The sequence below is a fragment of the Heptranchias perlo genome, chromosome 25 (genome assembly GCF_035084215.1).
Source record: "Heptranchias perlo isolate sHepPer1 chromosome 25, sHepPer1.hap1, whole genome shotgun sequence".
Taxonomy (NCBI): Eukaryota; Metazoa; Chordata; class Chondrichthyes; order Hexanchiformes; family Hexanchidae; genus Heptranchias; species Heptranchias perlo.
In genome coordinates, this window is record NC_090349.1 from 47,455,754 (window position 1) to 47,483,471 (window position 27,718).

At 46.4% G+C, this 27,718-nt stretch overlaps 1 protein-coding gene across 1 annotated transcript in view; it reads right to left on the bottom strand.

Annotated features, from left to right (window-relative positions):
* Window positions 1–11,589: 11,589 nt before the first annotated feature.
* ncor2 (nuclear receptor corepressor 2) overlaps window positions 11,590–27,718 on the bottom strand; it is a 261,584-nt gene continuing 245,455 nt past the window's right edge. Inside the window, exons 34-42 of the mRNA XM_068006268.1 lie at window positions 26,035–26,160; window positions 22,200–22,345; window positions 21,603–21,760; window positions 19,921–20,061; window positions 18,673–18,818; window positions 17,252–17,305; window positions 14,197–14,415; window positions 12,688–12,855; window positions 11,590–12,139 (exon numbers count right to left, since the gene is read on the bottom strand). Of these exons, the coding sequence (XP_067862369.1) occupies window positions 11,949–12,139; window positions 12,688–12,855; window positions 14,197–14,415; window positions 17,252–17,305; window positions 18,673–18,818; window positions 19,921–20,061; window positions 21,603–21,760; window positions 22,200–22,345; window positions 26,035–26,160 (1,349 nt within the window). The 3' untranslated portion in view covers window positions 11,590–11,948. The remainder of the gene's footprint in view (window positions 12,140–12,687; window positions 12,856–14,196; window positions 14,416–17,251; window positions 17,306–18,672; window positions 18,819–19,920; window positions 20,062–21,602; window positions 21,761–22,199; window positions 22,346–26,034; window positions 26,161–27,718) is intronic.

A 27,718-nucleotide genomic window follows, 5' to 3' on the forward strand; every position in this document is an offset into this window, starting at 1 on the left:
CATTTAAGGGGAAGCTGGATAAACAGATGAGGGAGAAAGGAATAGAAGGATATGGTGATAGGGTGAGATGGAGTAGGGAGGGAGGAGGCTCGTGTGGAGCATAAACACCGGCATAGACCTGTTGGGCCGAATGGCCTGTTTCTGTGCTGCAGACTCGATGTCACTTGTTGAATCATGTCTATTTTTATTATAATTATGGGGGAGAGGATTTTGAACAGGATTAAATCCAGCAAGTTTGTAACTATGGGGAGTGGTCAGCAAAGGATAGTGTTATTCAGGGAACAAGAAACACTGAGTTTATGCACAGCATTTCTGATTTTTCTCCATTGCAAAAATTAAACTTTAAAACAGCTTTAAAATGTTTGCCAGCACATGTCCCTGGCACTCTGTGACTTCAATCCATAATCTCCCTGAGTTTCCTAATACTGAGATTTATTCACGTGCTGGAAGCTCAGGTCTCTCAGTCTCTGTCACCAACAACTGTCTGAAGGGAATCAGCAATTTTCAGGCCAAGTGATTGAGACTCTGTCGGGGGACCAAGGCAAAACAAAACATTCCATTCATTTCACAGTTTTATCCCTCACAATTACAGAAACACTGCTGTGAAAGACAGGAAGCAAAATTAAACTGGATTCCAATATTAGTTCAGTGATGGCTCTGTTGCAGAGACATTATTCGGGAGATTTCCAGAAACTGATCCCAAGACCTGCCAACTCCATGTAACCGCTGGTCAGTGGAGTAAAGATCCATCAGCACTGTACACGTTTACAGAGTGGTCTCTCTGTTCCATCCTATGTTACAAAATTTATCACACCCAAATGTGCTTGGAGTTACTGACAGAATCTTGACTCACCAAATTGGTCGATGTGCTTTGTAAATAGTTAAAGGACAGAGAGAAAAATAACAATACAAACACACTCACCGTCAGGGCGGGACTGTGGGTCACAGTCACTCTCTCTGATCATGAATCTCACTCCCGTACTGTTCTTATTGGGGTCATAAGAACATAAGAAATAGGAGCAGGATTGACCACACAGCCCCTCGAGCCTGCTCCGCCATTCAATCAGATCATGGCATATCTTCGACCTCAACTCCACTTTCCCGCCCGATCCCCATATCCCTTGATTCCTCTAGAGACCAAAAATCTATCAATCTCAGCCTTGAATATATTCAACGACTCAGCATCCACAGCCCTCTGGGGTAGAGAATTCCAAAGATTCACAACCCTCTGAGTGAAGAAATTCCTCCTCATCTCAGTCTTAAATGGCCGACCCCTTATCCTGCGACTATGCCCTCTCGTTCTAGACTCTCCAGCCATGGGAAACAACCTCTCAGCATCCACCCTGTCCAGCCACCTCATAATCTTATGTTTCAATGAGATCACCTCTCATTCTTCGAAACTCAGTAGCTACAAGTAAAATTTATCGACATTGAGAAATTTTATTGAAACATAATGATCCCAATAGTTTATTTCATCCAAATTCTGTTATCACAAAACCTTTGTCTAAATGGGGTTTTTGTGTTGCTAAAGTGGAGATATTAAAGCTGGGAATTCAAACCGTTCCATTGGATGTCCCATATTGTCACGAGCAGACTGTCAGTGCATGGTGTGTAGAGTTCTGCTACAAACAGACGCTGATGACAGGGTTCAGGATTGTCACACTCTTATAAATAATGCTGTATTGACCAGTTGTGACTAAAACTTCTTAATAAAGTCAGCAAGTGCCTGCCAGACTGTATGACATTTATTTAAAGTCCTGCCACTGTACGTGGGAGTTTGTCTGAGCAGAGATGTTTGGAGCATGTTCCAGCCGTTGTCTGATGAATGCTGAGACTTCCTAACGAGCATTAATCAAACCACAGCTGGTCCTCCTCACTCGCCCCGAGCCGTGTTAAAAGGACTTCACACCACACCTCTTCAATAAGACAGAGTGTCCCAGTGAGGCAAAGAACATTCTTTCTCACAAAAATGTGAAGTTATCCACTTTGGTAGGAAAGAGAGAAATGCAGAGTATTTTTTAAATGATGAGAGATTGGGAAATGTTGATGTTCAAAGGGACCTGGGTGTCCTTGTACATGAGTCACTGAAAGCTAACATGCAGGTGCAGCAAGCAATTAGGAAGGCAAATGGTATGTTGGTCTTTATTACAAGAGGATTTGAGTACAGGAGTAAAGATGTCTTACTGCAATTGTATAGGGCCTTGGTGAGACTGCACCTGAAGTATTGTGTACAATTTTGGTCTCCTTACCTAAGAAAAGATATACCAGGACAAAGCAGCCCGCTTGATTGGCACCCCATCCACCACCCTAAACATTCACTCCCTTCACCACCGGCGCACAGTGGCTGCAGTGTGTACCATCCACAGGATGCACTGCAGCAACTCGCCAAGGCTTCTTCGACAGCACCTCCCAAACCCGCGACCTCTACCACCTAGAAGGACAAGGGCAGCAGGCACATGGGAACAACACCACCTGCACGTTCCCCTCCAAGTCACACACCATCCCGACTTGGAAATATATCGCCGTTCCTTCAACGTCACTGGGTCAAAATCCTGGAACTCCCTTCCTAACAGCACTGTGGGAGAACCATCACCACACGGACTGCAGCGGTTCAAGAAGGCGGCTCACCACCACCTTCTCAAGGGGCAATTAGAGATGGGCAATAAATGCCGGCCTCGCCAGCGACGCCCACATCCCATGAACGAATCAAAAAAAACTTGTCATAGAGGGAGTGCAACAAAGGTTCACCAGACTGATTCCTGGAATGGTGGGATTGTCGTATGAGGAGAGATTGAGTAGACTAGGCCTGTATTCTCTAGAGTTTAGAAGAATGAGAGGTGATCTCATTGAAACATACAAAATATTACAGGGCTCGACAGGGTAGATGCAGGGAGGATGTTTCCCCTGGCTGGGGAATCTAGAACCAGGGGTCACAGTCTCAGAATAAGGAGTAGGCCATTTAGCCCCTCGTGCCTGCTCCGCCATTTGATAAGATCATGGCTGATCTGTGATCTAACTCCATATACCTGCCTTTGGCCCATATCCCTTAATACCTTTGATTGCCAAAAAGCTATCTACCTCAGATTTAAATTTAGCAATTGAGCTAGCATCAATTGCCGTTTGCAGAAGAGAGTTCCAAACTTCTACCACCCTTTGTGTGTAGAAATGTTTTCTAATCTCGCTCCTGAAAGGTCTGGCTCTAATTTTTAGACTGTGCCCCCTACTCCTAGAATCCCCAACCAGTGGAAATAGTTTCTCTCTATCCACCCTATCCGTTCCCCTTAATATCTTATAAACTTATAACCAGGGGTCACAGTCTCAGAATAAGGAGTCGGCCATTTAGGACTGAAATGAGGAGAAATTTCTTCACTCAGAGGGCGGTGAATCTTTGGAATTCTCTACCCCAGAGGGCTGTGGAGGCTCAGTCATTGAGTACATTCAAAACAGAGATCGATAGATTTCTAGATATTAAAGGCATCAAGGGATATGGGGATAGTGCAGGAAAATGGAGTTGAGGTAGAAGATCAGCCATGATCTTATTGAATGGCGGAGCAGGTTCGAGGGGCTGGATGGACTACTCCTGCTCCTATTTCTTATGTTCTTATCCGGGACCTAAATTTAACATTGGTACTCCCATTTTACAGGCCTAAAATGGGCCAATGAGAACCAATTTAGCAGGACAGAAGCCAGTGTCTGATCTGCCTGGGCAGGTGAGCCAGTGTTAAACTGGCCGGGGGCTCTGACTGGTATTTCCAGGTCTTGAGCAGCGGAACATAAAGGAACCAAAACTCACTGGAATGTGGTATTTGTGGACATAAGAACATAAGAACATAAGGAATAGAAGCAGGAATAGGCCAATCGGCCCCTCGAGCCTGCTCCGCCATTCAATAAGATCATGGCTGATCTGATCCTAACCTCAAATCTAAATTCATGTCCAATTTCCTGCCCGCTCCCCGTAACCCCTAATTCCCTTTACTTCTAGGAAACTGTCGATTTCTGTTTTAAATTTATTTAATGATGTAGCTTCCACAGCTTCCTGGGGCAGCAAATTCCACAGACCTACTACCCTCTGAGTGAAGAAGTTTCTCCTCATCTCAGTTTTGAAAGAGCAACCCCTTATTCTAAGATTATGCCCCCTAGTTCTAGTTTCACCCATCCTTGGGAACATCCTTACCGCATCCACCCGATCAAGCCCCTTCACAATCTTATATGTTTCAATAAGATCGCCTCTCATTCTTCTGAACTCCAATGAGTAGAGTCCCAATCTACTCAACCTCTCCTCATATGTCCACCCCCTCATCCCCAGGATTAGCTGAGTGAACCTTCTTTGTACTGCCTCGAGAGCAAGTATGTCTTTTCTTAAGTATGGACACCAAAACTGTATGCAGTATTCCAGGTGCGGTCTCACCAATACCTTATATAACTGCAGCAATACCTCCCTGTTTTTATATTCTATCCCCCTAGCAACAAAAGCCAACATTGCGTTGGCTTTCTTGATCACCTGCTGCACCTGCATACTAACCTTTTGATTTTCTTGCACTAGGACCCCCAGATCCCTTTGTACTGCAGTACTTTCCAGTTTCTCGCCATGAAGATAATAACTTGCTCTCTGATTTTTCCTGCCAAAGTGCATAACCTCACATTTTCCAATATTGTACTACATCTGCCAACTCTCCGCCCACTCACCCAGCCTGTCTATATCCCCTTGTAGGTTTTTTTATGTCCTCCTCACTCTCTACTTTCCCTCCCATCTTTGTATCATCTGCAAACTTTGATATGTTACACTCGGTCCCCTCCTCCAAATCGTTAATATAGATTGTAAAGAGTTGGGGACCCAGCACCGACCCCTGCGGAACACCACTGGCTACTGGTTGCCAGTCCGAAAATGAACCATTTATCCCAACTCTCTGCTTCCTGTTCGATAACCAATCCTCCACCCATGCCAGAATATTAACCCCAATCGAGTAATTCTTTATCTTGAGTAATAATCTTTTATGTGGCACCTTGTCGAATGCCTTCTGGAAGTCCAAATACACTATGTCCACTGGTTCCCCTTTATCCACCCTGCACGTTATGTCCTCAAAGAACTCAAGCAAATTTGTCAGACATGACTTCCCCTTCATAAAGCCATGCTGACTTTGTCCTATTAAATTATGTTTATCTAAATGTTCCGCTACTGTCTCCTCAATAATAGACTCCAAAATTTTACCCACCACAGATGTTAGGCTAACTGGTCTATAATTTCCAGCCTTCTGCCTACTACCCTTTTTAAATAACGGTGTTACATTAGCAGTTTTCCAATCTGCCGGGACCTTTGCCGAGTCCAGAGAATTTTGGAAAATTATTACCAAAACATCCACAATCCCTACTGCCACTTCCCTCAAGACCCGAGGATGTAAGCCATCAGGTCCAGGGGATTTATCCGCCTTGAGTCCCATTAATTTACTGAGTACCAATTCCTTAGTGATTTTAATCGTATTTAGCTCCTCCCCCCCTCGAGCCCCCTGTTTGTCCAGTGTTGGGATATTCTTAGTGTCCTCTACCGTAAAGGCTGAAACAAAATATTTGTTCAGCATTTTTGCCATCTCCATGTTTCCCACCATTAATTTCCCGGTCTCATCCTCTAAGGGACCTACGTTTGCCTTAGCCACCCTTTTTCTTTTTATATAACTGTAGAAACTCTTGCTATCTGTTTTTATATTTTTGCTAATTTATTTTCATAATCTATCTTCCCTTTCTTAATCAATCCTTTCGTTACTTTTTGCTGTCTTTTGAAGACTTCCCAATCTTCTATCCTCCCACTAAGTTTGGCTACCTTATATGTCCTTGTTTTTAGTCGGATACTATCCTTAATTTCTTTACTTAGCCACAGATGGCTGTCATTTCTTTTACACCCTTTTTTCCTCAGTGGAATATATATTTTTTGAAAGTTGTAAACTAACTCCTTAAATGAACACCACTGCTCATGTACCGTCTTACCCTAAATCTATTTTCCCAGTCCACTTTAATCAATTCCGCTCTCATACCATCATAGTCTCCTTTATTCAAGCTCAGTACGCTTGTTTGAGAATCAACCTTCTCACCCTCTAATTGGATATGGAATGTAACCATGTTATGGTCACTCATTCCAAGGGGATCCTTAACTAGGACATTATTAATTAATCCTGGCTCATTACACAGGACCAGGTCCAAGGTTGCTTGCCCCCTTGTAGGATCAGTTACATACTGCTCAAGAAATCCATCCCTAATACACTCAATAAACTCTTCCTCAAGGCTGCCCTGCCCAATTTGATTTGTCCCGTTAACATGATAGTTAAAATCCCCCATAATTATAGCTGTTCCCTTATTACATGCCCCGACTATTTCCTGATTAATACTTCTTCCAGCAGAGTTGCAACTATTAGGAGGCCTATATACTACACCCACTAATGTTTTTTTCCCCTTATTATTCCTTATCTCTACCCAAACTGTTTCATTATCCTGATCCTTTGTCCCAACATCATTTCTCTGTATTACAGTGATTCCTTCCTTTATTAACATAGCCACCCCACCTCCCCTTCCTTCCTGCCTGTCCTTCCTGATTGTTACATACCCTGGCATATTTAATTCCCAGTCGTTGTCACCCTGCAGCCATGTTTCTGTAATGGCCACAAGATCATACCCATACGTAGTTATTTGTGCCGTTAACTCGTCCATTTTGTTACGAATGCTACGTGCATTCAGATAAAGAACTCCCCACCGCCCCACCTCCCGCTCCCCACCCCCCTACTCCCCACCCTCCCTCCCTCTCCACTCCCCCCTCCCCCCTCACTCCCTACCCTCCCTCCCTCTCCACTCCCCACCCTCCCCCCTACTCCCCACCCTCCCTCCCTCTCCACTCCCCCCTCCCCCCCTACCCTCCCTCCCTCTCCACTCCCCACCCTCCCCCCTACTCCCCACCCTCCCTCCCTCTCCACTCCCCACCCTCCCCCTACCCTCCCTCCCTCTCCACTCCCCCCTCCCCCCCTCACTCCTCACCCTCCCTCCCTCTCCACTCCCCACCCTCCCCCCTACTCCCCACCCTCCCCCCTACTCCCCACCCTCCCTCCCTCTCCACTCCCCACCCTCCCCCCCTCACTACCCCCCTCCCCCCCTCACTACCCACCCCTCACTCCCCACCCTCCCTCCCCGCTCCACTCCCCACCCTCCCCCCTCACTACCCACCCTCCCTCCCCGCTCCACTCCCCACCCTCCCCCTCACTCCCCACCCTCCCTCCCCGCTCCACTCCCCACCCTCCCCCCTACTCCCCACCCTCCCTCCCTCTCCACTCCCCACCCTCCCCCCTCACTCCTCACCCTCCCTCCCTCTCCACTCCCCACCCTCCCCCCTACTCCCCTCCCTCCCTCCCTGCTCCACTCCCCACCCTCCCTCCCTCACTACCCTCCCTCCCTCCCTGCTCCACTCCCCAAATTAAGGAGAGATTTGGATGGAGAATCGTGGGGTTTGGACAGTGTTGGTTTGATTTACTTCTTTGAATGATGAAGTTGATGGAATGTTTTCTGGAGATTCATAAAGTTCACATCCTGTGCACTGTTTCCCTCAGGTCCATGATAAACAATCCAGAATTGATGATTGTTGGATGGTGAACAATATATCTGGCACATTATCGATGTCAACATGAAGAGTAGTTAAGTATTAACCAGGTAGCAAGGCTTTGCACGACCTTAGAACGCAGGAGCTCAGTGGTTGAGCTAACACTTGGCAGTGGGCAGATGATTAGAACTCAGTGGAGTTTTGTTGTCTACAAATACAATCTTGGTGCACTTAATATATCGTTTACTTCCCAGCACTCATCCAGTCTAGCTGCTGATTGGTAAAGTCCAACAGCAACGGCCACCAATGGTGGAGCAATTAAAATTGGGGATGTGGAAGAGGCCAGAATTGGAGGAGTGCTGAGATCTCGGAGGGTTGTAGGGCTGGAGGAGGTTACAGAGATAGGAAGGGGCGAGGCCACGGAGGGATTTGAAAACAAGGTTGAGAATTTTAAAATCAAAATGTTCCCGGACTGGGAGCCAATGTAAGTCAGCGAGTGCAGGGGGGCTGGGCGAACGGGACTTGGTGCGAGTTAGGATACGGGCGGCAGACAAAGCTACATAGCTCCTCCCAGGTCAGGTCCTGGTCTGGGTCACAGGCAGGTGGGTGTGAGACCCCCTCACGGGGGGATTGGGAGGAAGAGAAAGTGGGCAGGCTGGACAAATCCTCTCATTCCTGGAGACCAAATATAGGGGTACAGGATGGGGGGGAGGGGGGAGGGGTGGGGACAGGGGGTCAGGGTGGGGACAGGGGGACAGAATGGCATGATTTAGGGGAGAGGCTGGGATTAGGGAGAGGCGGAGATTAATTAGCTGACAGTAGCCAAAAAGCTTCACCTACAATAAACTGGAGTAAGTTTTGACTGATGCAAAACTTATTTTCATTGAGAAAATGATTGTAAACCAACGAGAGCAGATTCAGTGATTTGTGTCAGATTATCACTGGAGGAGTTTTATGTTGTTTCTGATGTTTTATTTTGTCTGCAGTCAGTGATTGATGGGGCCCTTTGTTACCAAACCCCACAGTTCGATAATAATAACCAGACACTTAATCTATAACCAGACACTTAATCTATAACCAGACACTTAATCTATAACCAGGGCCTGGTTTATTTTGCTGCAAATATTCGCCACTGCAGTACCGCCAGAGTCCAAGAGGTGACGCTCCAGAGCTCCTGGCGCTCGCCTTGCTCAGTGGCCCCACCAGCTGGTCCACAGCGGTACTGCTCCCACATTCACCACAAGAATCCGCTCCCCTGTTCCTCATCTTCACTGTAAACATAGATTGAAAAATATTTAGCTCCTGAAATGGTGTTCTTTTAAATCAGAAAATTGTTTTCATAGGAAGGTGAAGCACTTCAGTGTCCCATCAAACACTCCCAGGGATGGGTTGGTGTTTGGGGCGGGACAACTGCAGCTTTACACATGAACATACGAACATACGAATTAAGAGCAGGAGTAGGCCATTCGGCCCCTCGAGCCTGCTCTGCCATTTAATAAGATCATGGCTGATCTGATTGTGACCTCAACCCTACTTTCCTGTCTACCTACTATAACCTTTGACCCCCTTGTTAATCAGGAATCTATCCAACTCAGCCTTAAAAATATTCACTGACCCTGCCTCCACCGCTCTCTGGGGAAGGGAGTTCCACAGACTCACCACCCTCTGAGAGAAAAATATTCTCCTCATCTCCGTCTTAAATGGGAGGCCCCTTATTTTTAAACTGTGGCCCCTAGTTCTAGTCTCTCCCACAAGGGGAAACATCCTCTCAGCATCTACCCCTTCAAGTCCCCTCAGGATCTTATATGTTTCAATAAGATCACCTCTCATTCTTCTAAACTCCAGTGTACACAGGCCCAACTTGTCCAACCTTTCCTCATAAGATAACCCCCTCATCCCAGGAATCAGTCAGTGAACCTTCTCTGAACTGCTTCCAAAGCAATTATGTCCTTTCTTAAATAAGGAGACCAAAACTGCACACAGTATTCTAGATGTGGTCTCACCAATGCCCTGTACAACTGGAGCAAAACATCTCTACTTTTATATTCCATTCCCCTTGCAATAAATGACAACTTTCCATTTGCCTTCCTAATCACTTGCTGTACCTGCAGACTAACTTTTTGTGATTCATGTATTATGACACCCAGATCCCTCTGTACCTCAGAGTTCTGCAATCTCTCTCCATTTAAATAATATTCTGCTTTTCTATTCCTCCTGACAAAGTGGACAAGTTCACATTTTCCCACATTATTCTCCATCTGCCAAATTTTTGCCCACTCACTTAACCTATCTATATCCCTTTGTAGACTCCTTATGTCCTCTTCACAACTTACTTTCCCACCTACCTTTGTGTCATCAGCAAATTTAGCAACAATACATTCGGTCCCTTCATCCAAGTCATTGATATAGATTGTAAATAGTTGAGGCCCCAGCACTGATCTCTGTGGCACTCCACTCGTTACATCTTGCCAACCTGAAAATTACCCATTTATGCCTACTCTCTGTTTCCTGTTAGCTAACCAATCCTTTATCCATGCTAATATGTTACCCCCTACACCATGAGCTCTTATTTTGTGTAGTAGCCTTTGATGCAGCACCTTGTCAAAAGCCTTCTGGAAATCCAAGTACACCACATCCACAGGATCCCCTTTATCCACGTTGCTTGTTACTTCCTCAAAGAACTCAAATAAATTAGTCAAACACGATTTCCCTTTCACAAAGCTGTGTTGTCTCTGCCTGATTGCATTGAGATTTTCTAAGTGCCCTGCTATAACCTCCTTAATAATAGATTCTAGCATTTTCCCTATGACAGATGTTAAGCTAACTGGCCTGTAGTTTCCTGCTTTCTGTCTCCCTCCTTTCTTGAATAGAGGAGTTTCTGCTCCCAGGCTCCTGGGTCACTGAATACCGCTCTGTTTTGCCAATTTTTCAGCCTCCCACCTCCTCAGCTACTCTCACATTCGCAGTGTCTCATCAATATCTTTGATTTCTCTCATTCTGTCCCACTATGGTCTCAGGTTAATATCACTTCAGACATTAAACCATCTCCTGTTTTTCACTTAAGCACTTTCCAAATCGCTACATTTAATTTCATCTGCATTTGTCTATGCGCTTCTGTATATAGGTGTGTATATGTGTGTGTGCTTGTGTATATATGTGCATGTGTATATGTGTGCGTGTACTTGTGTGCGTGTGCCTGCCTGCTGATGTGTATATGTGCGCCTGCTGGTGTGTACATGTGCGCCTGCTGGTGTGTACATGTGCGCCTGCTGGTGTGTACATGTGCGCCTGCTGGTGTGTACATGTGCGCCTGCTGGTGTGTACATGTGCGTGCGTCAGTCCCAGGCACAGTCCCTGTGCAGGTTTTGCACTTTATCTCAGGATTAAATTTGCCACAAAGGGACTTTAGGAAATGCATCACCTTTGCAGTTCAGCTGAGAGAATTGATGGGATTGGGATTCGTTTTGCAAACGATGTGGAAAAAGTGTGTTCACTAAATGAGACTTATTACACGTGCTCCTGATCTCAGAGCAGGAACTAACAATCACTTGTCCATTCTGGCTGGGAGCAGTTGATCTGAGGCAGTCCGGACGGAGCTGTTTCTACATTGAATTTACCAGAATTCCAGGAATTTAAGGAAGAATATTCGGAACCCAACCAATTATGAACCATGAGGAATCCTCAATGGAGTGGACTGCAGGAGGAATCCTCTGTTATTTGACGGACGGGCCCTTTCAGCTTCTTTCCTCAGTCCCTGTCACAATCTCCCAGGACAGCTGCCTCTGTCTCTACAATCTATTGCAGGGCGCAGTTTGCTTGCGAGGATTGTTGTTTGAACCCTAAAAAACGCACGAGAATTTCCACCAATTGAAATGTGATTAAAATTCACTTAAATGAGGCTCTTTGATCAGATCACAGCCCAACCTGACACAAGTAACACCCTCAGCAGAATCAGTACATTGAACAGAACAGACATGAAACGAGTTTCCAGTCACCGTGACCTCCAACAAAGTCTGTGCATTGTCAAAATTCATTTTTAATGAGAGAAAGAAACATAAAATGGCACTTTAACAGTACAATCAGTTTAAAACTTTACACAATAAAAAAATAAAAAAGAAACCTTGCTTTGTTCAAAGGTGAAGTTCCAGAGAACAGACTTGTCTCAGCTTCAGACAAGGACAATGGTAAATAATGCAGAAATATATATCAACGACAACACAATATGGAGTCAATGTATCAAGAGTGGATTTCTGAAGTGAAATTCAGCAAACTGTAATCACCATCCTGTTGGTTTATTCAGGTCAGAGAACGAGAGCGTTTCCTGCAATCCCAGTGACTGCTCGGCACATTTCACCGGCTGGCTGATGCCCACAGACTACTCGCTGTCCGAAAGTGTTTCATACTGTGAGGACAGCAGTGGCTCGGGCTCCCCTTCCCTCTCCCAGGAGCGTTGCTGGTTTGCTGCAGTGCTCTGTGGCATAACAGCTGGAGGTGGCACCAGGGACGTGGAGACCAGGCCCGAGGGTAGTCTGATTGTCAGTGCATTGTACGGATAAGGAGCAGAACCTAGAGAGGAATGGACAGAGGAAAGCACTGGATCAGAGAAAGACCCTTCCTTTCAAAGAATGTACCATCCCATAATATCACAGTCTCACTCCATCCCACTATATTATAAACTGTTTGAATATCTCCAACGAGGTTTCCCGCCCTGAGTCAGTGTCAGTTATGGAATGTTACACATTTCTTGAATGGGATATTTACACATCCTGGGAGCCGTGAAGGAAGTGATCATGAATTAATTTCTTTGCGCACTGTTTAAACAAACATCACCTCTGAAATACACACCTGCCCCTATTTTATGCCACGATCACATGGATCCGGTTGGGGACAATTGCTTGTTCTGCTCAGACGGATTTATTGAGGTCAGAAGCCCAGTGTGAAATGGACTTTAAGTGAATGTCTGAATTGCATCACTCCATAGAACAACACACCAACGTTCACTCACACCGTGCGACACTGCCTGGATCAGTTTCAATGCATCTATTCATTGATCAGTCTAGACTTTTGAAATCGATAGAGCTTTTAGTAAACAATGTAAAGGTGGTGAGGCCTACCTGTGGAAGAAGGTCTGTCCTCACAGACTTGGTTGGTCAGTGGGGTCTGTCTGTGACAGTCACTGTCTGAATGTGTTGAGGACGGTCTCTCACAGTAGGAAACGCCGGGCCCTGGAGATTTGGTCTTCCTGCCACTGGATCGGGCGGCCAGCTTTGGCTTACCTCCACCTGTAGATAAAAAATGTCACAATCTGATTCCCAGCATTAAATCATTCCTCTCCATATCTCGACAAGGAGCATCTACCAACTGATCAGGACAATCACGTGATCACAAAGCAGCGTTCATCCCCCCAACACACACTACCCATTTATTCAGAGAAACTATTCAAATTAATTAGACTCTTTGTGACTTTCTGTAGCACAAAGGAAAATGCAAAACATGATAACAAAAAACATTTTAATAAAATACTGTAATTGTGTTAATCTGTTTAATCTGAATCTACTAAATTCTCATTCTCTATAATTCTACAAAAAGAGAACAAAGTCTGTTTCTTTCCATTTCTTTCCCAAGTTGTTAAGTTTCTGAATATCCTGCAGATGTTGAACTGGTCAGTGTAAATGTTCATCGATAAAACAGTGAACAGCCAGCTGCACTTTTTGTTTTTATAGTTGCCGATTATATTTCGGATACCAAGACTTACAAAAGCAGAACTGGGCTCTAAGCACATGCAAGTCCCAGAAAACACAGCTCCAAACATTTCCAATTAGACTCTAACCACTTGCATCAGTTAAAAGTGTAAAGTGTTATGTCTTTGTAAATATATTCACATTAGAAAAAGAACAAAAATGTGCATCTAAATAGTCTCCTCTAATATCTCCCCGTGTGTGCTGCCATTTCATTTCCTGGGCTAATTCCTCGCATCAAACCCTCTCACTTGCCACCTGACAGTATTATCCCTACAGAGCATGTGTACTCATGCACCTGACGTAAGTGTGTGTGTACACTCACCCTGCACTGGATAAGCTGGATGCACAGTGTACTCGTGTACCTGATGTTAGTGTGTGTGTACACTGATCCTGCACTGGATGCACAGTGTACTCGTGTACCTGATGTTAGTGTGTGTGTACACTGATCCTGCACTGGATGCACAGTGTACTCATGTACCTGATGTAAGTGTGTGTGTACACTCACCCTGCACTGGATGCACAGTGTACTCGTGTACCTGATGTTAGTGTGTGTGTACACTCACCCTGCACTGGATGCACAGTGTACTCGTGTACCTGATGTAAGTGTGTGTGTACACTCACCCTGCACTGGATGCACAGTGTACTTGTGTACCTGATGTAAGTGTGTGTGTACACTCACCCTGCACTGGATGCACAGTGTACTTGTGTACCTGATGTAAGTGTGTGTGTACACTCACCCTGCACTGGATGCACAGTGTACTCGTGTACCTGATGTAAGTGTGTGTGTACACTCACCCTGCACTGGATGCACAGTGTACTCGTGTACCTGATGTAAGTGTACACTGATCCTGCACATACTGTCAGTGAGAAGGGGATGCAGACCTGTTGAGGGTAAGGAGCGGATCTCTTGACTTTGTCCTTCAGTAGCAGCATGGGAGCTAGCACTGACAGCCATTGGGTTAATAGCAGCGGAACTGACAGATGAACGCTCTTCCCCTTGGTCATCATATTTGCCCATTAAGGCCTTCCTAATAATGTCCTCCAAACCCATGTTGTTACCGGAATGATCTGCCATGGATTGGCTTCTAGAACTTACTGACCCTGGGAGAGAGGAAAAGGAAAGAGGAGAAACCAATATAAAAAAGGAGGGTTGAGAGAAGGCAAGACAAGAGGGAGAGGAGCAGAGAGGGAAGAAAGAAACAGTATCAGCAAGCAACAAACTTTACCAGCAAAACAATGAAAGATCACAGTGTTGCAATGCAATTCATGCCAGAGCTTATCTTAGACCAAAGCAAACTTGAAAAAAGTGCTGACTTGTTAACCCTCCGAGGTGCAGGTTACAGTTTAATTAAATGTTCCTCAACTCTCGCCCATCACCCAACTAGTTTCATATTCTCCTCTCATCTAATGCACGGATAAAGTTTGCAGTCACTTCACACTGAAGCAGACGCATCTTATACCAGTGATGTGCATTTTGATGGACTTCAGCAAGCAGAGCAGCTCATCACCGGGCTTCAAGAACATAAACCAAGGAAAACAGAGACCTCTTCCAGCCTGGATTATCCTTCCTTGTCATTCGGACACGCTCTCTGTTAATAATTCATGAAATGGACTCAGGCCCGAGAGAGGTCTACTTTGCCCAAAGACCCTTTCACCAACAATTGTGCTGACTTTCACTTATTTTCAATGGGATTCGATTGGTTAGTTATCGTTTATGGTGGAGAGGTTTTAATCTGTAACTCTGTTAGTGAACCCCCCAGGGTTAACAGGAAGCTAAACACAACACTCTAAAGCATTAATAAAACTCTAGGTTTATATCAGAAAAAATATAATCAAATATCTTGCTATTGGATTTCCATTTTTAATGAATGAAAGTTGGTGTGTTTCTAAATGAATGGTGACTTTAAAAACTTTGACAGTGAAATCCTGAGTTTTGTAGCTTTAGAATTGTCAAAAGTCATTGAAGAATTGAGGGAAAAGCAGAGTTGGCAAACTGGGAAGATGCATCCTCCTCGTCAATGGCTGATTGGGCAGGATGGAGAACATCCCGGGATAACCCATAACAAAGCCTGGGATATGAGTGGAACAAATACCCAACACAGGAGGCCAATCAAAGATTATCAGAAAAAAACTGTTGATTAAAAAAAAAAATCAGTTTTCTCAATTTCTCATTATGTTTTCATACTGATTTTTTCCCTAAAATTATTGACAGGAGAAATTCCCATGATGGTGGATTCCATGAAAGGCCAATGGAAAGGAGGGAGAATCATCAGCGGACAGTTTAGGAATCGCGTGGACAGAGCCCATGAACAGGACTTCTGTTTGGCCTTTCAACTGAAGAATGGCGATGGCTTGGGAGGGAGAATTAAATATTGAAATTGAGGTGTGTTTATATAAAACCTTTAATTGTTTAGACCATGGTGATTTTAGTGATAAATTCTAAAGGAATATAAAACAATTATCGGGACCTTCAACAATGCGTTAATTTTTACTTTTTTTTGCAAGTTGTTGATAAAAGATGCTGGTTGGTGGGAAAAGTGGGAGTTGAGTTGTTTGGTATCATGGGGGATTTTGGTTTGTGTTTAGGCCCCCCTTTTATAAGGGGGAGAGGGTTAGGGTGTGTTTTATTTACAACAAATCAAAAAAACAAAATATGTGTCAAATAATAATTTAATTTTATCGATCCAGGACGCACTCCAGTCCCTGCCTGCTCCCTCTCCAGGGCTCACCGGCAAACACCGCCTGCTCCCTCTCCAGGGCTCACCGGCAAACACCGCCTGCTCCCTCTCCAGGGCTCACCAGCAAACACCGCCTGCTCCCGGGCGCAGAGAATGCCGCGGAAGAGAGGCAGACAGTCGGGGCAACCGCCCCCATGGGCCACGTCTAACCTGGACCTGTGGATAGCCACCCTGGACAGGCCCAGGAGCAGGCCCATGAGGACACCCCCCGACTCGCCCACCCCAACACTGCGTCAATTAGTGAACAGCAGGACCTGATTCAACACTTTTTCGGGAAGGTTCATCACTGGACAAGGTAGGGAATTTATGGATGGGGAGTAGATTATGTAACATTAGGTGCTGAGTGTGAGGGAAGTGACACACATTATCCAGGTCTCAGCATAGTGAGATCCTTCTGATACGGCCAAGGTATTAATCCTGTAACGGGCCACAATGCAATAGGTGAAGATTCAGGGCGTCACCTCCCCACTGTCTCACTCCCGTTCCAAGTCTAGCACATGCTCTACTCACACAGTCCGCAGAACAAATACAATTCAGCTAATTACATTCATTATCTGTCTAGAACAGAACTAAGTCTCAGCTGAAACCATTTTCAAGTTTATTAATTCAGGACTTTACTCATTATGGTTCTAGCCGATTGGAATTTTCATTCCTTGTTCCCAATGAGATGGAGTGCTAATGTAAGGAGTTAATTAGTACAGGCACAAAGTACAGCAAATGCCAGGAGGATGCTGTACTTGATTAGAACCCATAGCAGTTAGAATAACCCACCAGGATTTGGGTCTGTGATTGGGCACACAGGAATAGTACGTCAATTGCAATCAGCCAATATTTAATTCTAGAATTAGTTACAATGCTCTTTCTTACAAATTCATGCTCTGGTGCAAGGATTCTAGATAAACTCTAAAGACTGTGTTTAAAATCTATGTTGTTCTAATAAGATTTGACATTGTTAGTCTGGTCCATGCAGCACAATGCAATCCAGAAAGAGCTGATAACAACAAACGTAAATCATTGACTACATTTCGAATTCAAGATGAAATTTAATGTTAAGAAGCAGGGCAGTGAAACCATAAACAATTACCTCACCAGAATATCAAGATGTTGTGTACATAGTGAGTGTTGTGAGTTATTAGATAGTTTTAGTTACTCTGTAGTTTACCGGGAGTCTGGAGTGGACAGTGATTCAGGGCCCTCACCTGCTGACGTTGTTGCTGGCATGTTGAATATTTCAGTTCCAGGTTGTCCAATGTCTAGGAGAAAAAACGTTTGATTATAATCTAGTCATAATAATTAGACAAACACTATAAAAATATTTCCCATTATCTCCTGAATAAATCACAGAAAAGGTGAAACACTCGGTCTATGATTTAACAAGTCACACACACAGGTACATGAGTACACTGTGCATCCAGAGTATCCAGTGCAGTGTACACACACACTTACATCAGGTACATGAGTACACTGTGCATCCAGAGTATCCAGTGCAGTGTACACACACACTTACATCAGGTACATGAGTACACTGTGCATCCAGAGTATCCAGTGCAATGTACACACACACTTACATCAGGTACATGAGTACACTGTGCATCCAGAGTATCCAGTGCAATGTACACACACACTTACATCAGGTACATGAGTACACTGTGCATCCAGAGTTTCCAGTGCAGTGTACACACACACTTACATCAGGTACATGAGTACACTGTGCATCCAGAGTATCCAGTGCAGTGTACACACACACTTACATCAGGTACATGAGTACACTGTGCATCCAGAGTATCCAGTGCAATGTACACACACACTTACATCAGGTACATGAGTACACTGTGCATCCAGAGTATCCAGTGCAGTGTACACACACACTTACATCAGGTACATGAGTACACTGTGCATCCAGAGTATCCAGTGCAGTGTACACACACACTTACATCAGGTACATGAGTACACATGCTGGTGAGAAGAGAGGTGATGTTACTGGGGCCCTGAGAGATCCTTCACACTGCAAACATTTTAATGTTTTGAACCGGTTAAACAGTAAAATAACCTGACAGCCACATGGTACTTTCCCAGGTGTGAACTGTGCACACATTGAATGAGTGTGCACATATTGAATGAGTGTGCTCGCATTGAACGAGTGTGCCACAGTGAACGAGCGCGCACGCAGTGAACGAGCGCGCACGCAGTGAACGAGTGCGTCACAGTGAACGAGTGCGTCACAGTGAACGAGCACACACGCAGTGAACGAGCGTGCACGCAGTGAACGAGTGTGCACGCAGTGAACGAGTGTGTCACAGTGAACGAGCATACACGCAGTGAACGAGGGCGCACGCAGTGATCGAGCGCGCACGCAGTGAACGAGCGCGCACATATTGATAGAATGGAATCTAAAGCGAACCCCCCAGAATTGTCTTTTACGGTCTATCGAGCGTTTCTCTTCACGAGGATCTTGTCCGATTGCCACAATCATCATTGTGTATTTCCTTCCCCGGTGAAGTAAAGAGTTTGGTGAAATGGGTCTGTTACCTCCTCCTGTCAGTAATGCAGCCAGCAAAATGAGGGATGAGTTATGCAGAGTGCGCCCTGGTTAGGTAACCGATTAATGGAGGAGCCTTACTGTAATCTGCCTCTCCTCCACTGACTGTGCTCAGCTTCTTGGTGATTTCCTGCTTTTTGGATTTGACCATCGGAGATGTGATCTCAGTCAGCTTGCTGAAGAAGGCCGGAGGCTGAGGCCCACTGCCTGGAGATCGCGATTCCATCCTGTCAACACATCATACAGTTAGTTCCCCATCGCCTCGCAGTGCCAATACAGCAGGGTGCAAGGGTTAACAGCCAATCAGAGAGAAAAGTTAAACAGCCAATCAGGGAGATTATCTACAGTTATGTGACTGGTAGAATTCTCGCTAATTTTCCTTTCTCTCCTGAAAGTGGTGTTTTGTCAGGTAAACGTGGATCCCAGGGAGACCAGCTCACTCCCCCTCCCCAATCCCCAGGGGTATCGGGGACAATTGTAAACTACTTCAGTACAGACCAGAGCCCGAAGCTGGAGGCTCCTGGTTTGTTCGGAGTTGTATCAGGAGGGAGGTGGACTCATACTTAAAATTGGACAAAACCTCATGATCTTACAGGCAGTCTGGTTTTTGGTTTATTTGAACCTTTTTTGCTAAATAGTGGCAGAAATAAAACCAACAGCAACAAGAGAAAATGAGAAATAAATGTCATCCTCTTTCCTCATTTTCCGACGCTGTGACACTCATTCAATCAGAGATCCCATGGCTATTATTTGAAGACGAGCAGGGAGTTCTCTCCAGTGTCCTGGGCCAATATTTACCAATATTTATCTCTCAACCAACATCACAAACACAGATTAACTGGTCATTTATCTTATTGTGTATTTGTGATCTTTGCTCTGCACAGACTTGGCTGCTGTGTTTAGCCATAAAACAGTCCATTTGAGAGGCTTTGAGAGGTTTGGGTGGTTTGAGAGATGTAATAAAGTGAACAATAAATGCAACTATTTCTGCTCTAGTAAAAATTTAAATAAAAAGCTTCTGATTGGCCTTTCCCCAGGGTGCATTCTGATTGGCCTTTCCCCAGGGTGCATTCTGATTGGCCTTTCCCCTGTGTATTGACATTGTGTCTTCACCAACACAGTTATTCCCCCCACTCACAACTCCCCCCACCATGTACACCCCCCACTCACAACTCCCCGCACCATGTACACCCCCCACTCACAACTCCCCCCACCATGTACACCCCCCACTCACAACTCCCCGCACCATGTACACCCCCACTCATATCGATCAAGCCTCCAGCATGAAGTTGAGCAATGAAAGCACTCTGTGAAACGGTGCTCCAGTACCTTTGCTCAGACTGCTCCATGTCTCTGTACAGTGCGGGAACTGGAGGGCACTGGGAGTCTTCCAGGTCCCCTGGTCCCTGCTCCGGGGAGTCCGATTCCATCCCATCTTCTGACACATGTCCAGAGGATCTAGCCGGCCTGCTGATAAGAAGGAATGGTTTGTCACCTCTCTGTTACTGGAAACATCCAATTGAAACCTTTCACAAATGCCAAAGGGTGAAATGATCCATGAGCCAGCTGTGCCATTAGTGAGCAGAACATCAGGATCAGGCAAACAGAAAAATGGCAACACAGATCGGGCCCTTCTGGTGTGACTGAGTTCTGTTGTCCCTCAGTGACGAGCGTTAAAGTATGAGCACAGACTGCACTTAAACAGCAACAATTCATTAGAACAGGGTCAGTGGCTCAATGAGCAGATCCAGAAACTCACGGGAACCATTTTAACCTGACCCGCCCGGTGAGAAACTGACAGGACACGACTGCAGTGGAAGTGAAATTGAGCGGGGGTGGGGGAGTGAATCCGGGGGTGGGGGTGAATCCGGGGGTGGGTGGGAATCCTGGGGGAGGGGGGAATCCGGGGGCAGGGGGTGAATCCGGGGGGAGGGGGGTGAATCCGGGGGGGAGGGGTGAATCCGGGGGTGGGTGGGAATCCTGGGGGAGGGGGGAATCCGGGGGCAGGGGGTGAATCCGGGGGGAGGGGGGTGAATCCGGGGGGAGGGGGTGAATCCGGGGGAAGGGGGAGAATCCAGGGGAAGGGGGAGAATCCAGGGGAGGGGGAGAATCCGGGGGCAGGGGGTGAATCCAGGGGGAGGGGGTGAATCCGGGGGCAGGGGGAGAATCCGGGGGAGGGGGAGAATCCGGGGGGAGGGGGGTGAATCCGGGGGGAGGGGGAATCCGGGTACGGGGGGTGAATCCGGGGGCAGGGGGGGAATCTGGGGGAGGGGGAGAATCCGGGTACGGGGGTGAATCAGGGGGGAGGCGGGGAATCTGGGGGGAGGCGGGGAATCTGGGGGGAGGTGGGGAATCTGGGGGGAGGGGGATGAATCTGGGGGCAGGGGGTGAATCTGGGGGGGTGAGACAATCCGATCAGTTTCTCTCTGGCCGGGTTCAGTTCAAAAACCCTCACCAGGTCTCATTTAATTTTGATATGTGGGATTCTAGGGTTTTTACCAAATTCTACAATACCGTCCATTTCCTGTGAAATCAGTGTTTTCAGTTTTGTATGTTGCATCTCTTCTATTATATTAATTTAAATTAATTTTATTTTTATCATCTATAATAATATTTCAGACGGGTGATTAAATCTCGTCAGATCAGAACGTCTGACTGGACGCAGGAGCTCAGTCACCGAGTTTGAACGAATGGTACAACACACTGACCAAAGCCTGACCGCTGGCCAAGTTACTTTGGGCGGTTGGATGCAGTTTCGTGCCCCACAGGGTGGAAGTGGTCACATCCTGAGCGCAGCTCCCGTATCCAAACCACAAAGAATCGAACAAAAAGGGAGGACTCACTGCTGAAAGCTGATGCAAAAACCTCCAAAAGGCAGTTTTAAACTCCACACAAGTGCCCCGGAAGTTTCTAATGAATAATCCCAGGTGCCCTGAGGGGAGTCTGCCACCAATAACAAACATCCTTTAAAGGGTGTGCGTGTGTTTGTGGGTGGCGATGTTTCTCCTTACCTTGCACTGCCCTTTTCCCCAAACGTCTCCATGGTTGCCCTGCACAGGTGACTGTATTCCTGTTGGTGAGCTGAAGTCAGGAGCTGCTGAAATGGTTTTCGGTGTGATTGCTGAACGGGCTGAGGATGGTTGCGAGTGTAGTCCTGTGTGATTACCTCCTGTTACAAATGAAAGGTTAGCTTTTTGTTGGCTATGTATTGACTTGATTTGTCTACTGTAAGGCTCCGAAAGTCAAAACAACAGATATATAGAATGACAATCTTCTCTTCAACTCTAGTTACGAGGAGAGGCCTGAGACACTGGGGCTGGCCCACGGGAGAGGGCAGAGGCAGGGAGTCAGTGACGGGGGGGGTCAGGGATCATCAATTTAAAATGATCACTAAGAGAGTGAGGAGAGAGGTTTGGGGAAATGATACTTATGGCCACGAAGCAGGACGAAGAAGGAAAAGACTCCCTCAGATTTTTTTGCGACTTTCTTTCATTGGTACTCACACGAGTAGAGATTTCACTGCGTGGCCATCAGTAAACAACCAGAAATAATCATCGTTACAGTTACAAAACATGCAAAGATCAGAATAAATGAATGGAATGACTTGCATCGATGTGCTGAGCGAGCGTCACAAATCGCTGCTGGCCTTTGGAGAACTGCGCCAGGTGAAGCTGTTGGCGGGGTGAGAAGTTTCTTTCAGGAACTGCGTGTCGATGTTGCATTGGATTCTCTGATTCAGAGACTTTCTGAGGGGCTGTAGACAAAACAACAGAGTCTATCAGTCACAAGGCAGCAACTGTGCACATATCAAAGCAATAAAAATGATTAGTGTTGAACATGGCATTTTGTAATTAAACTGTCCTTGATTTCACATCTGTTGACTGTGTAAAAGACTGAAAACAAGACAATTGGGTTCGAGCCCCACTCCAGAGACTTGAGCACAAAATCCAGGCAGACACTCCCAGTGCAGTACTGAGGGAGCGCTGCACTGTCGGAGGGTCAGTACTGAGGGAGCGCTGCACTGTCGGAGGGTCAGTACTGAGGGAGCGCTGCACTGTCGGAGGGTCAGTACTGAGGGAGCGCTGCACTGTCGGAGGGTCAGTACTGAGGGAGCGCTGCACTGTCGGAGGGTCAGTACTGAGGGAGCGCTGCACTGTCGGAGGGTCAGTACTGAGGGAGCGCTGCACTGTCGGAGGGTCAGTACTGAGGGAGCACTGCACTGTTGGAGGGTCAGTACTGAGGGAGTGCTGCACTGTCGGAGGGTCAGTACTGAGGGAGTGCTGCACTGTCAGAGGGTCGATACTGAGGGAGTGCTGCACTGTCGGAGGGTCAGTACTGAGGGAGTGCTGCACTGTCGGAGGGTCAGTACTGAGGGAGCACTGCACTGTCGGAGGGTCAGTACTGAGGGAGTGCTGCACTGTCGGAGGGTCAGTACTGAGGGAGCGCTGCACTGTCGGAGGGTCAGTACTGAGGGAGCGCCGCACTGTCGGAGGTGCTGCCTTTTGGATGAGACGTTAAACTGAGGCCCCGTCTGCCCTCTCAGGTGGATGTAAAAGATCCCACGGCCACTATTTGAAGAAGAGCAGGGGGAGTTCTCCCCGGTGTCCTGGGGCCAATATTTATCCCTCAACCAACATCACTAAAACAGATGATCTGATGATTATGGGACCTTGCTGTGTGTGAATTCACTGCTATATTTCCTAAATTACAACAAGGACTACACTTCAAAATTATGAAACATTTTGGGACCTCCTGAAAGTGTGAAACGTGCTCTATAAACAGGAACTCTTCATTTCTTTCATCAGTTCACTTGCAATTTTTCAACTTCCACTTTTTCAAGTGTCTGGAAATCCCTTGAATCTCGATGGTAAATGTTGAATGGAATGACACAAACTGTTGGAAGTTCGAGTCTGGGATCCAATGAGAACACGGCCAGTCCTCCCAGCGTCCTCAAGAAAAATCTCAAATACAGTTTCATCAACATCTCACTGAATTAATCACAGCAAGCGCCATGTTAGGAGCGAAATATTAACGGCCCGGGAATGATATTAACGGCCCGGGACATTAACGCCCCGGGATATTAACGCCCCGGGATATTAACGCCCCGGGATATTAACGCCCCGGGATATTAACGCCCCGGGATATTAACGGCCCGGGATATTACGCCCCGGGATGATATTTACGGCCCGGGATATTAACGGCCTGGGATGATATTAACGCCCCGGGATGATATTAACGGCCCGGGATGATATTAACGGCCCGGGAATGATATTAACGGCCCGGGATGATATTAACGCCCCGGGATGATATTAACGGCCCGGGATATTAACGGCCCGGGATGATATTAACGCCCCGGGATATTAACGACCCTGGATGATATTAACGCCCTGGGATATTAACGCCCCGGGATGATATTAACGGCCCGGGATATTAACGCCCCGGGATGATATTAACGGCCCGGGATATTAACGCCCCGGGATGATATTAACGGCCCGGGATATTAACGCCCCGGGATGATATTTACGGCCCGGGATGATATTAACGGCCCGGGATGATATTAACGGCCCGGGATGATATTAACGGCCCGGGATGATATTAACGGCCCGGGATATTAACGCCCCGGGATGATATTAACGGCCCGGGATGATATTAACGCCCCGGGATATTAACGCCCCGGGATGATATTAACGGCCCGGGGTGATATTAACACCCCGGGATGATATTAACGGCCCTGGATGATATTAACGGCCCGGGAATGATATTAACGGCCCGGGATGATATTAACGGCCCGGGATGATATTAACGGCCCGGGATGATATTAACGGCCCGGGATGATATTAACGGCCCGGGATGATATTAACGGCCCGGGAATGATATTAACGGCCCGGGATGATATTAACGCCCCGGGATGATATTAACGGCCCGGGATATTAACGGCCCGGGATGATATTAACGCCCCGGGATATTAACGACCCTGGATGATATTAACGCCCTGGGATATTAACGCCCCGGGATGATATTAACGGCCCGGGATATTAACGCCCCGGGATGATATTAACGGCCCGGGATATTAACGCCCCGGGATGATATTAACGGCCCGGGATATTAACGCCCCGGGATGATATTTACGGCCCGGGATGATATTAACGGCCCGGGATGATATTAACGGCCCGGGATGATATTAACGGCCCGGGATGATATTAACGGCCCGGGATATTAACGCCCCGGGATGATATTAACGGCCCGGGATGATATTAACGCCCCGGGATATTAACGCCCCGGGATGATATTAACGGCCCGGGGTGATATTAACACCCCGGGATGATATTAACGGCCCTGGATGATATTAACGGCCCGGAATGATATTAACGGCCCGGGATGATATTAACGGCCCGGGATGATATTAACGGCCCGGGAATGATATTAACGGCCCGGGATGATATTAACGGCCCGGGAATGATATTAACGCCCCGGGATGATATTAACGCCCCGGGATGATATTAACGCCCCGGGATGATATTAACGGCCCGGGATGATATTAACGGCCCGGGATGATATTAACGGCCGGGAATGATATTAACGCCCCGGGGTGATATTAACGCCCCGGGATATTAACGCCCCGGGGTGATATTAACGGCCCTGGATGATATTAACGGCCCGGGATGATATTAACGGCCCTGGATGATATTAACGCCCCGGGATGATATTAACGCCCCGGGGTGATATTAACGCCCCGGGATGATATTAACGGCCCGGGGTGATATTAACGGCCCTGGATGATATTAACGCCCCGGGGTGATATTAACGCCCCGGGATGATATTAACGCCCCGGGATGATATTAACGGCCCAGGGTGATATTAACGCCCCGGGGTGATATTAACGCCCCGGGGTGATATTAACGCCCCGGGGTGATATTAACGCCCCGGGATATTAACGGCCTGAGGTGATATTAACGGCCCGGGATGATATTAACGCCCCGGGATGATATTAACGGCCCGGGATGATATTAACGGCCCGGGATATTAACGGCCCGGGATGATATTAACGCCCTGGGATATTAACGGCCCGGGATGATATTAACGCCCCGGGATGATATTAACGGCCTGGGATGATATTAACGCCCCGGGATGATATTAACGCCCCGGGATGATATTAACGGCCCGGGATGATGTTAACGGCCCGGGATGATATTAACGGCCCGGGGTGATATTAACGGCCCGGGATGATATTAACGCCCTGGTATGGAATTCTTCAGTCTGCTACATTAATTGAAGTGCTGGCCTGTTTAAAATAAACAGGTTAATTCCTGTTAAAATAGCGACAGAAGAACGGCATATGGATGTGCCAATGTAACCAAGAGTAATCTCGATTCCAGTATTAACTGAGGTTCTTGCCAATACAAGCTCTGAATAAAGCCGAGTGATAGTGGTCTCAGTACCAACCCTGTGATCTTTGCCTTGCTTCTGTGTCTGTCTCCTGGACCCGGTTACAGTCTTTCTCCTGAGGCTGTGGAGAATTTGCAGGGATTATTGCTTCTATTGCTTCTGAACAGTTTGGGTTATAACCACCTGGGGGCCAAGTGACAAGAATAAATTACAAAACATTCTTTCGAAAGATGAGATCCTTGATGAGATGTGTTGCTGATAACCTGCATGTGGAGATGCCGGTGATGGACTGGGGTTGACAATTGTAAACAATTTTACAACACCAAGTTATAGTCCAGCAATTTTATTTTAAATTCACAAGCTTTCGGAGATTTTCTCCTTCCTCAGGCAAATGTTTGCCTGAGGAAGGAGAAAATCTCCGAAAGCTTGTGAATTTAAAATAAAATTGCTGGACTATAACTTGGTGTTGTAAAATTGTTTACAATTGATAACCTGCAGGGCAGCTTCTGAGTGACAATCAGTCTCTCAGCAGGAAAGTGGGACCAGAGCAGTTTACTAATAAACACAATCTTTAACCCAGTGATCTGAACAGTTCTCCCTCTCCTCCAGTAGAACCTTCTGGAAACATGGCACTCACTGCTGGTTCATGTTTTACAGCTTTCCACAGATTTCCACCTCACAAAACCCACTATCAGTTTTATTCACATGGACAATTCACACCGTCCAGGATGTACTGCAGGAAGCAGAAGCAATCCTACCCCTAGTGGGGTAAAAGTAAAAATACAGAGTTAAGGGCTGACTTTCTCAATTACTGGGCAAGGAAACACATTAGACCATTGAAATATACCATTTAAAACTGGCAAAAAGGACCAAACTTCTGGTTAAAGTTGCAGGGTCCAATCCTTGGCACATTTGTCAAATAATCAATAATACAGCTGACTGTAAAATGAAAATAAAACCACAGAAACAAAAGACAAACATCCAATCAGAATAAAGTTAAGAATTTGGATCACAGATTACACTGTTCAATTTTGTTTCCATAATTTTTGAAACAGTTTGAAAATATTCACAGGGAAGGAGTTATTGCAATTTTATATGCAGATTAATCGAGCCCATAAACGGGGTTTATTAATACACTGTCAGATTAAACTCCAAACACCAGACAAAAGGTCTCATTATGGCAGAACTGTTTCTATAATTATTTCATATCCATCTTGCAGGAGGAGTTTTAAAGTTTGAAATGATCAATGACACTACTGACTAATCCCTAGTCACAATCAGTGCGAACTGTGACACTACCGACTAATCCCTAGTCACAATCAGTGTGAACGATGACACTACTGACTAATCCCCTGTCGCAATCAGTGTGAACTGTGACACTACTGACTAATCCCCTGTCACAATCAGTGTGAACGATGACACTACTGACTAATCCCCTGTCACAATCAGTGTGAACTGTGACACTACAACAACAACTTGCCTTTATATAGCCTCTTATAACGTAGTAAAACGTCCCAAGGTGCTTCACAGGAGCGATTATCAAACAAAATTTGACACCGAGCCACATAAGGAGATATTAGGACAGGTGACACAAAGCTTGGTGCAAGAGGTAGGTTTTAAGGAGCATTTTAAAGGAGGAGAGAGGTAGAGAGGCGGAGAGGTTTAGGGAGGGAATTCCAGAGCTTAGGGCCGAGGGAGCTGAAGGCACGGCCGCCAATGGTGGAGCGATGGGAATCGGGGA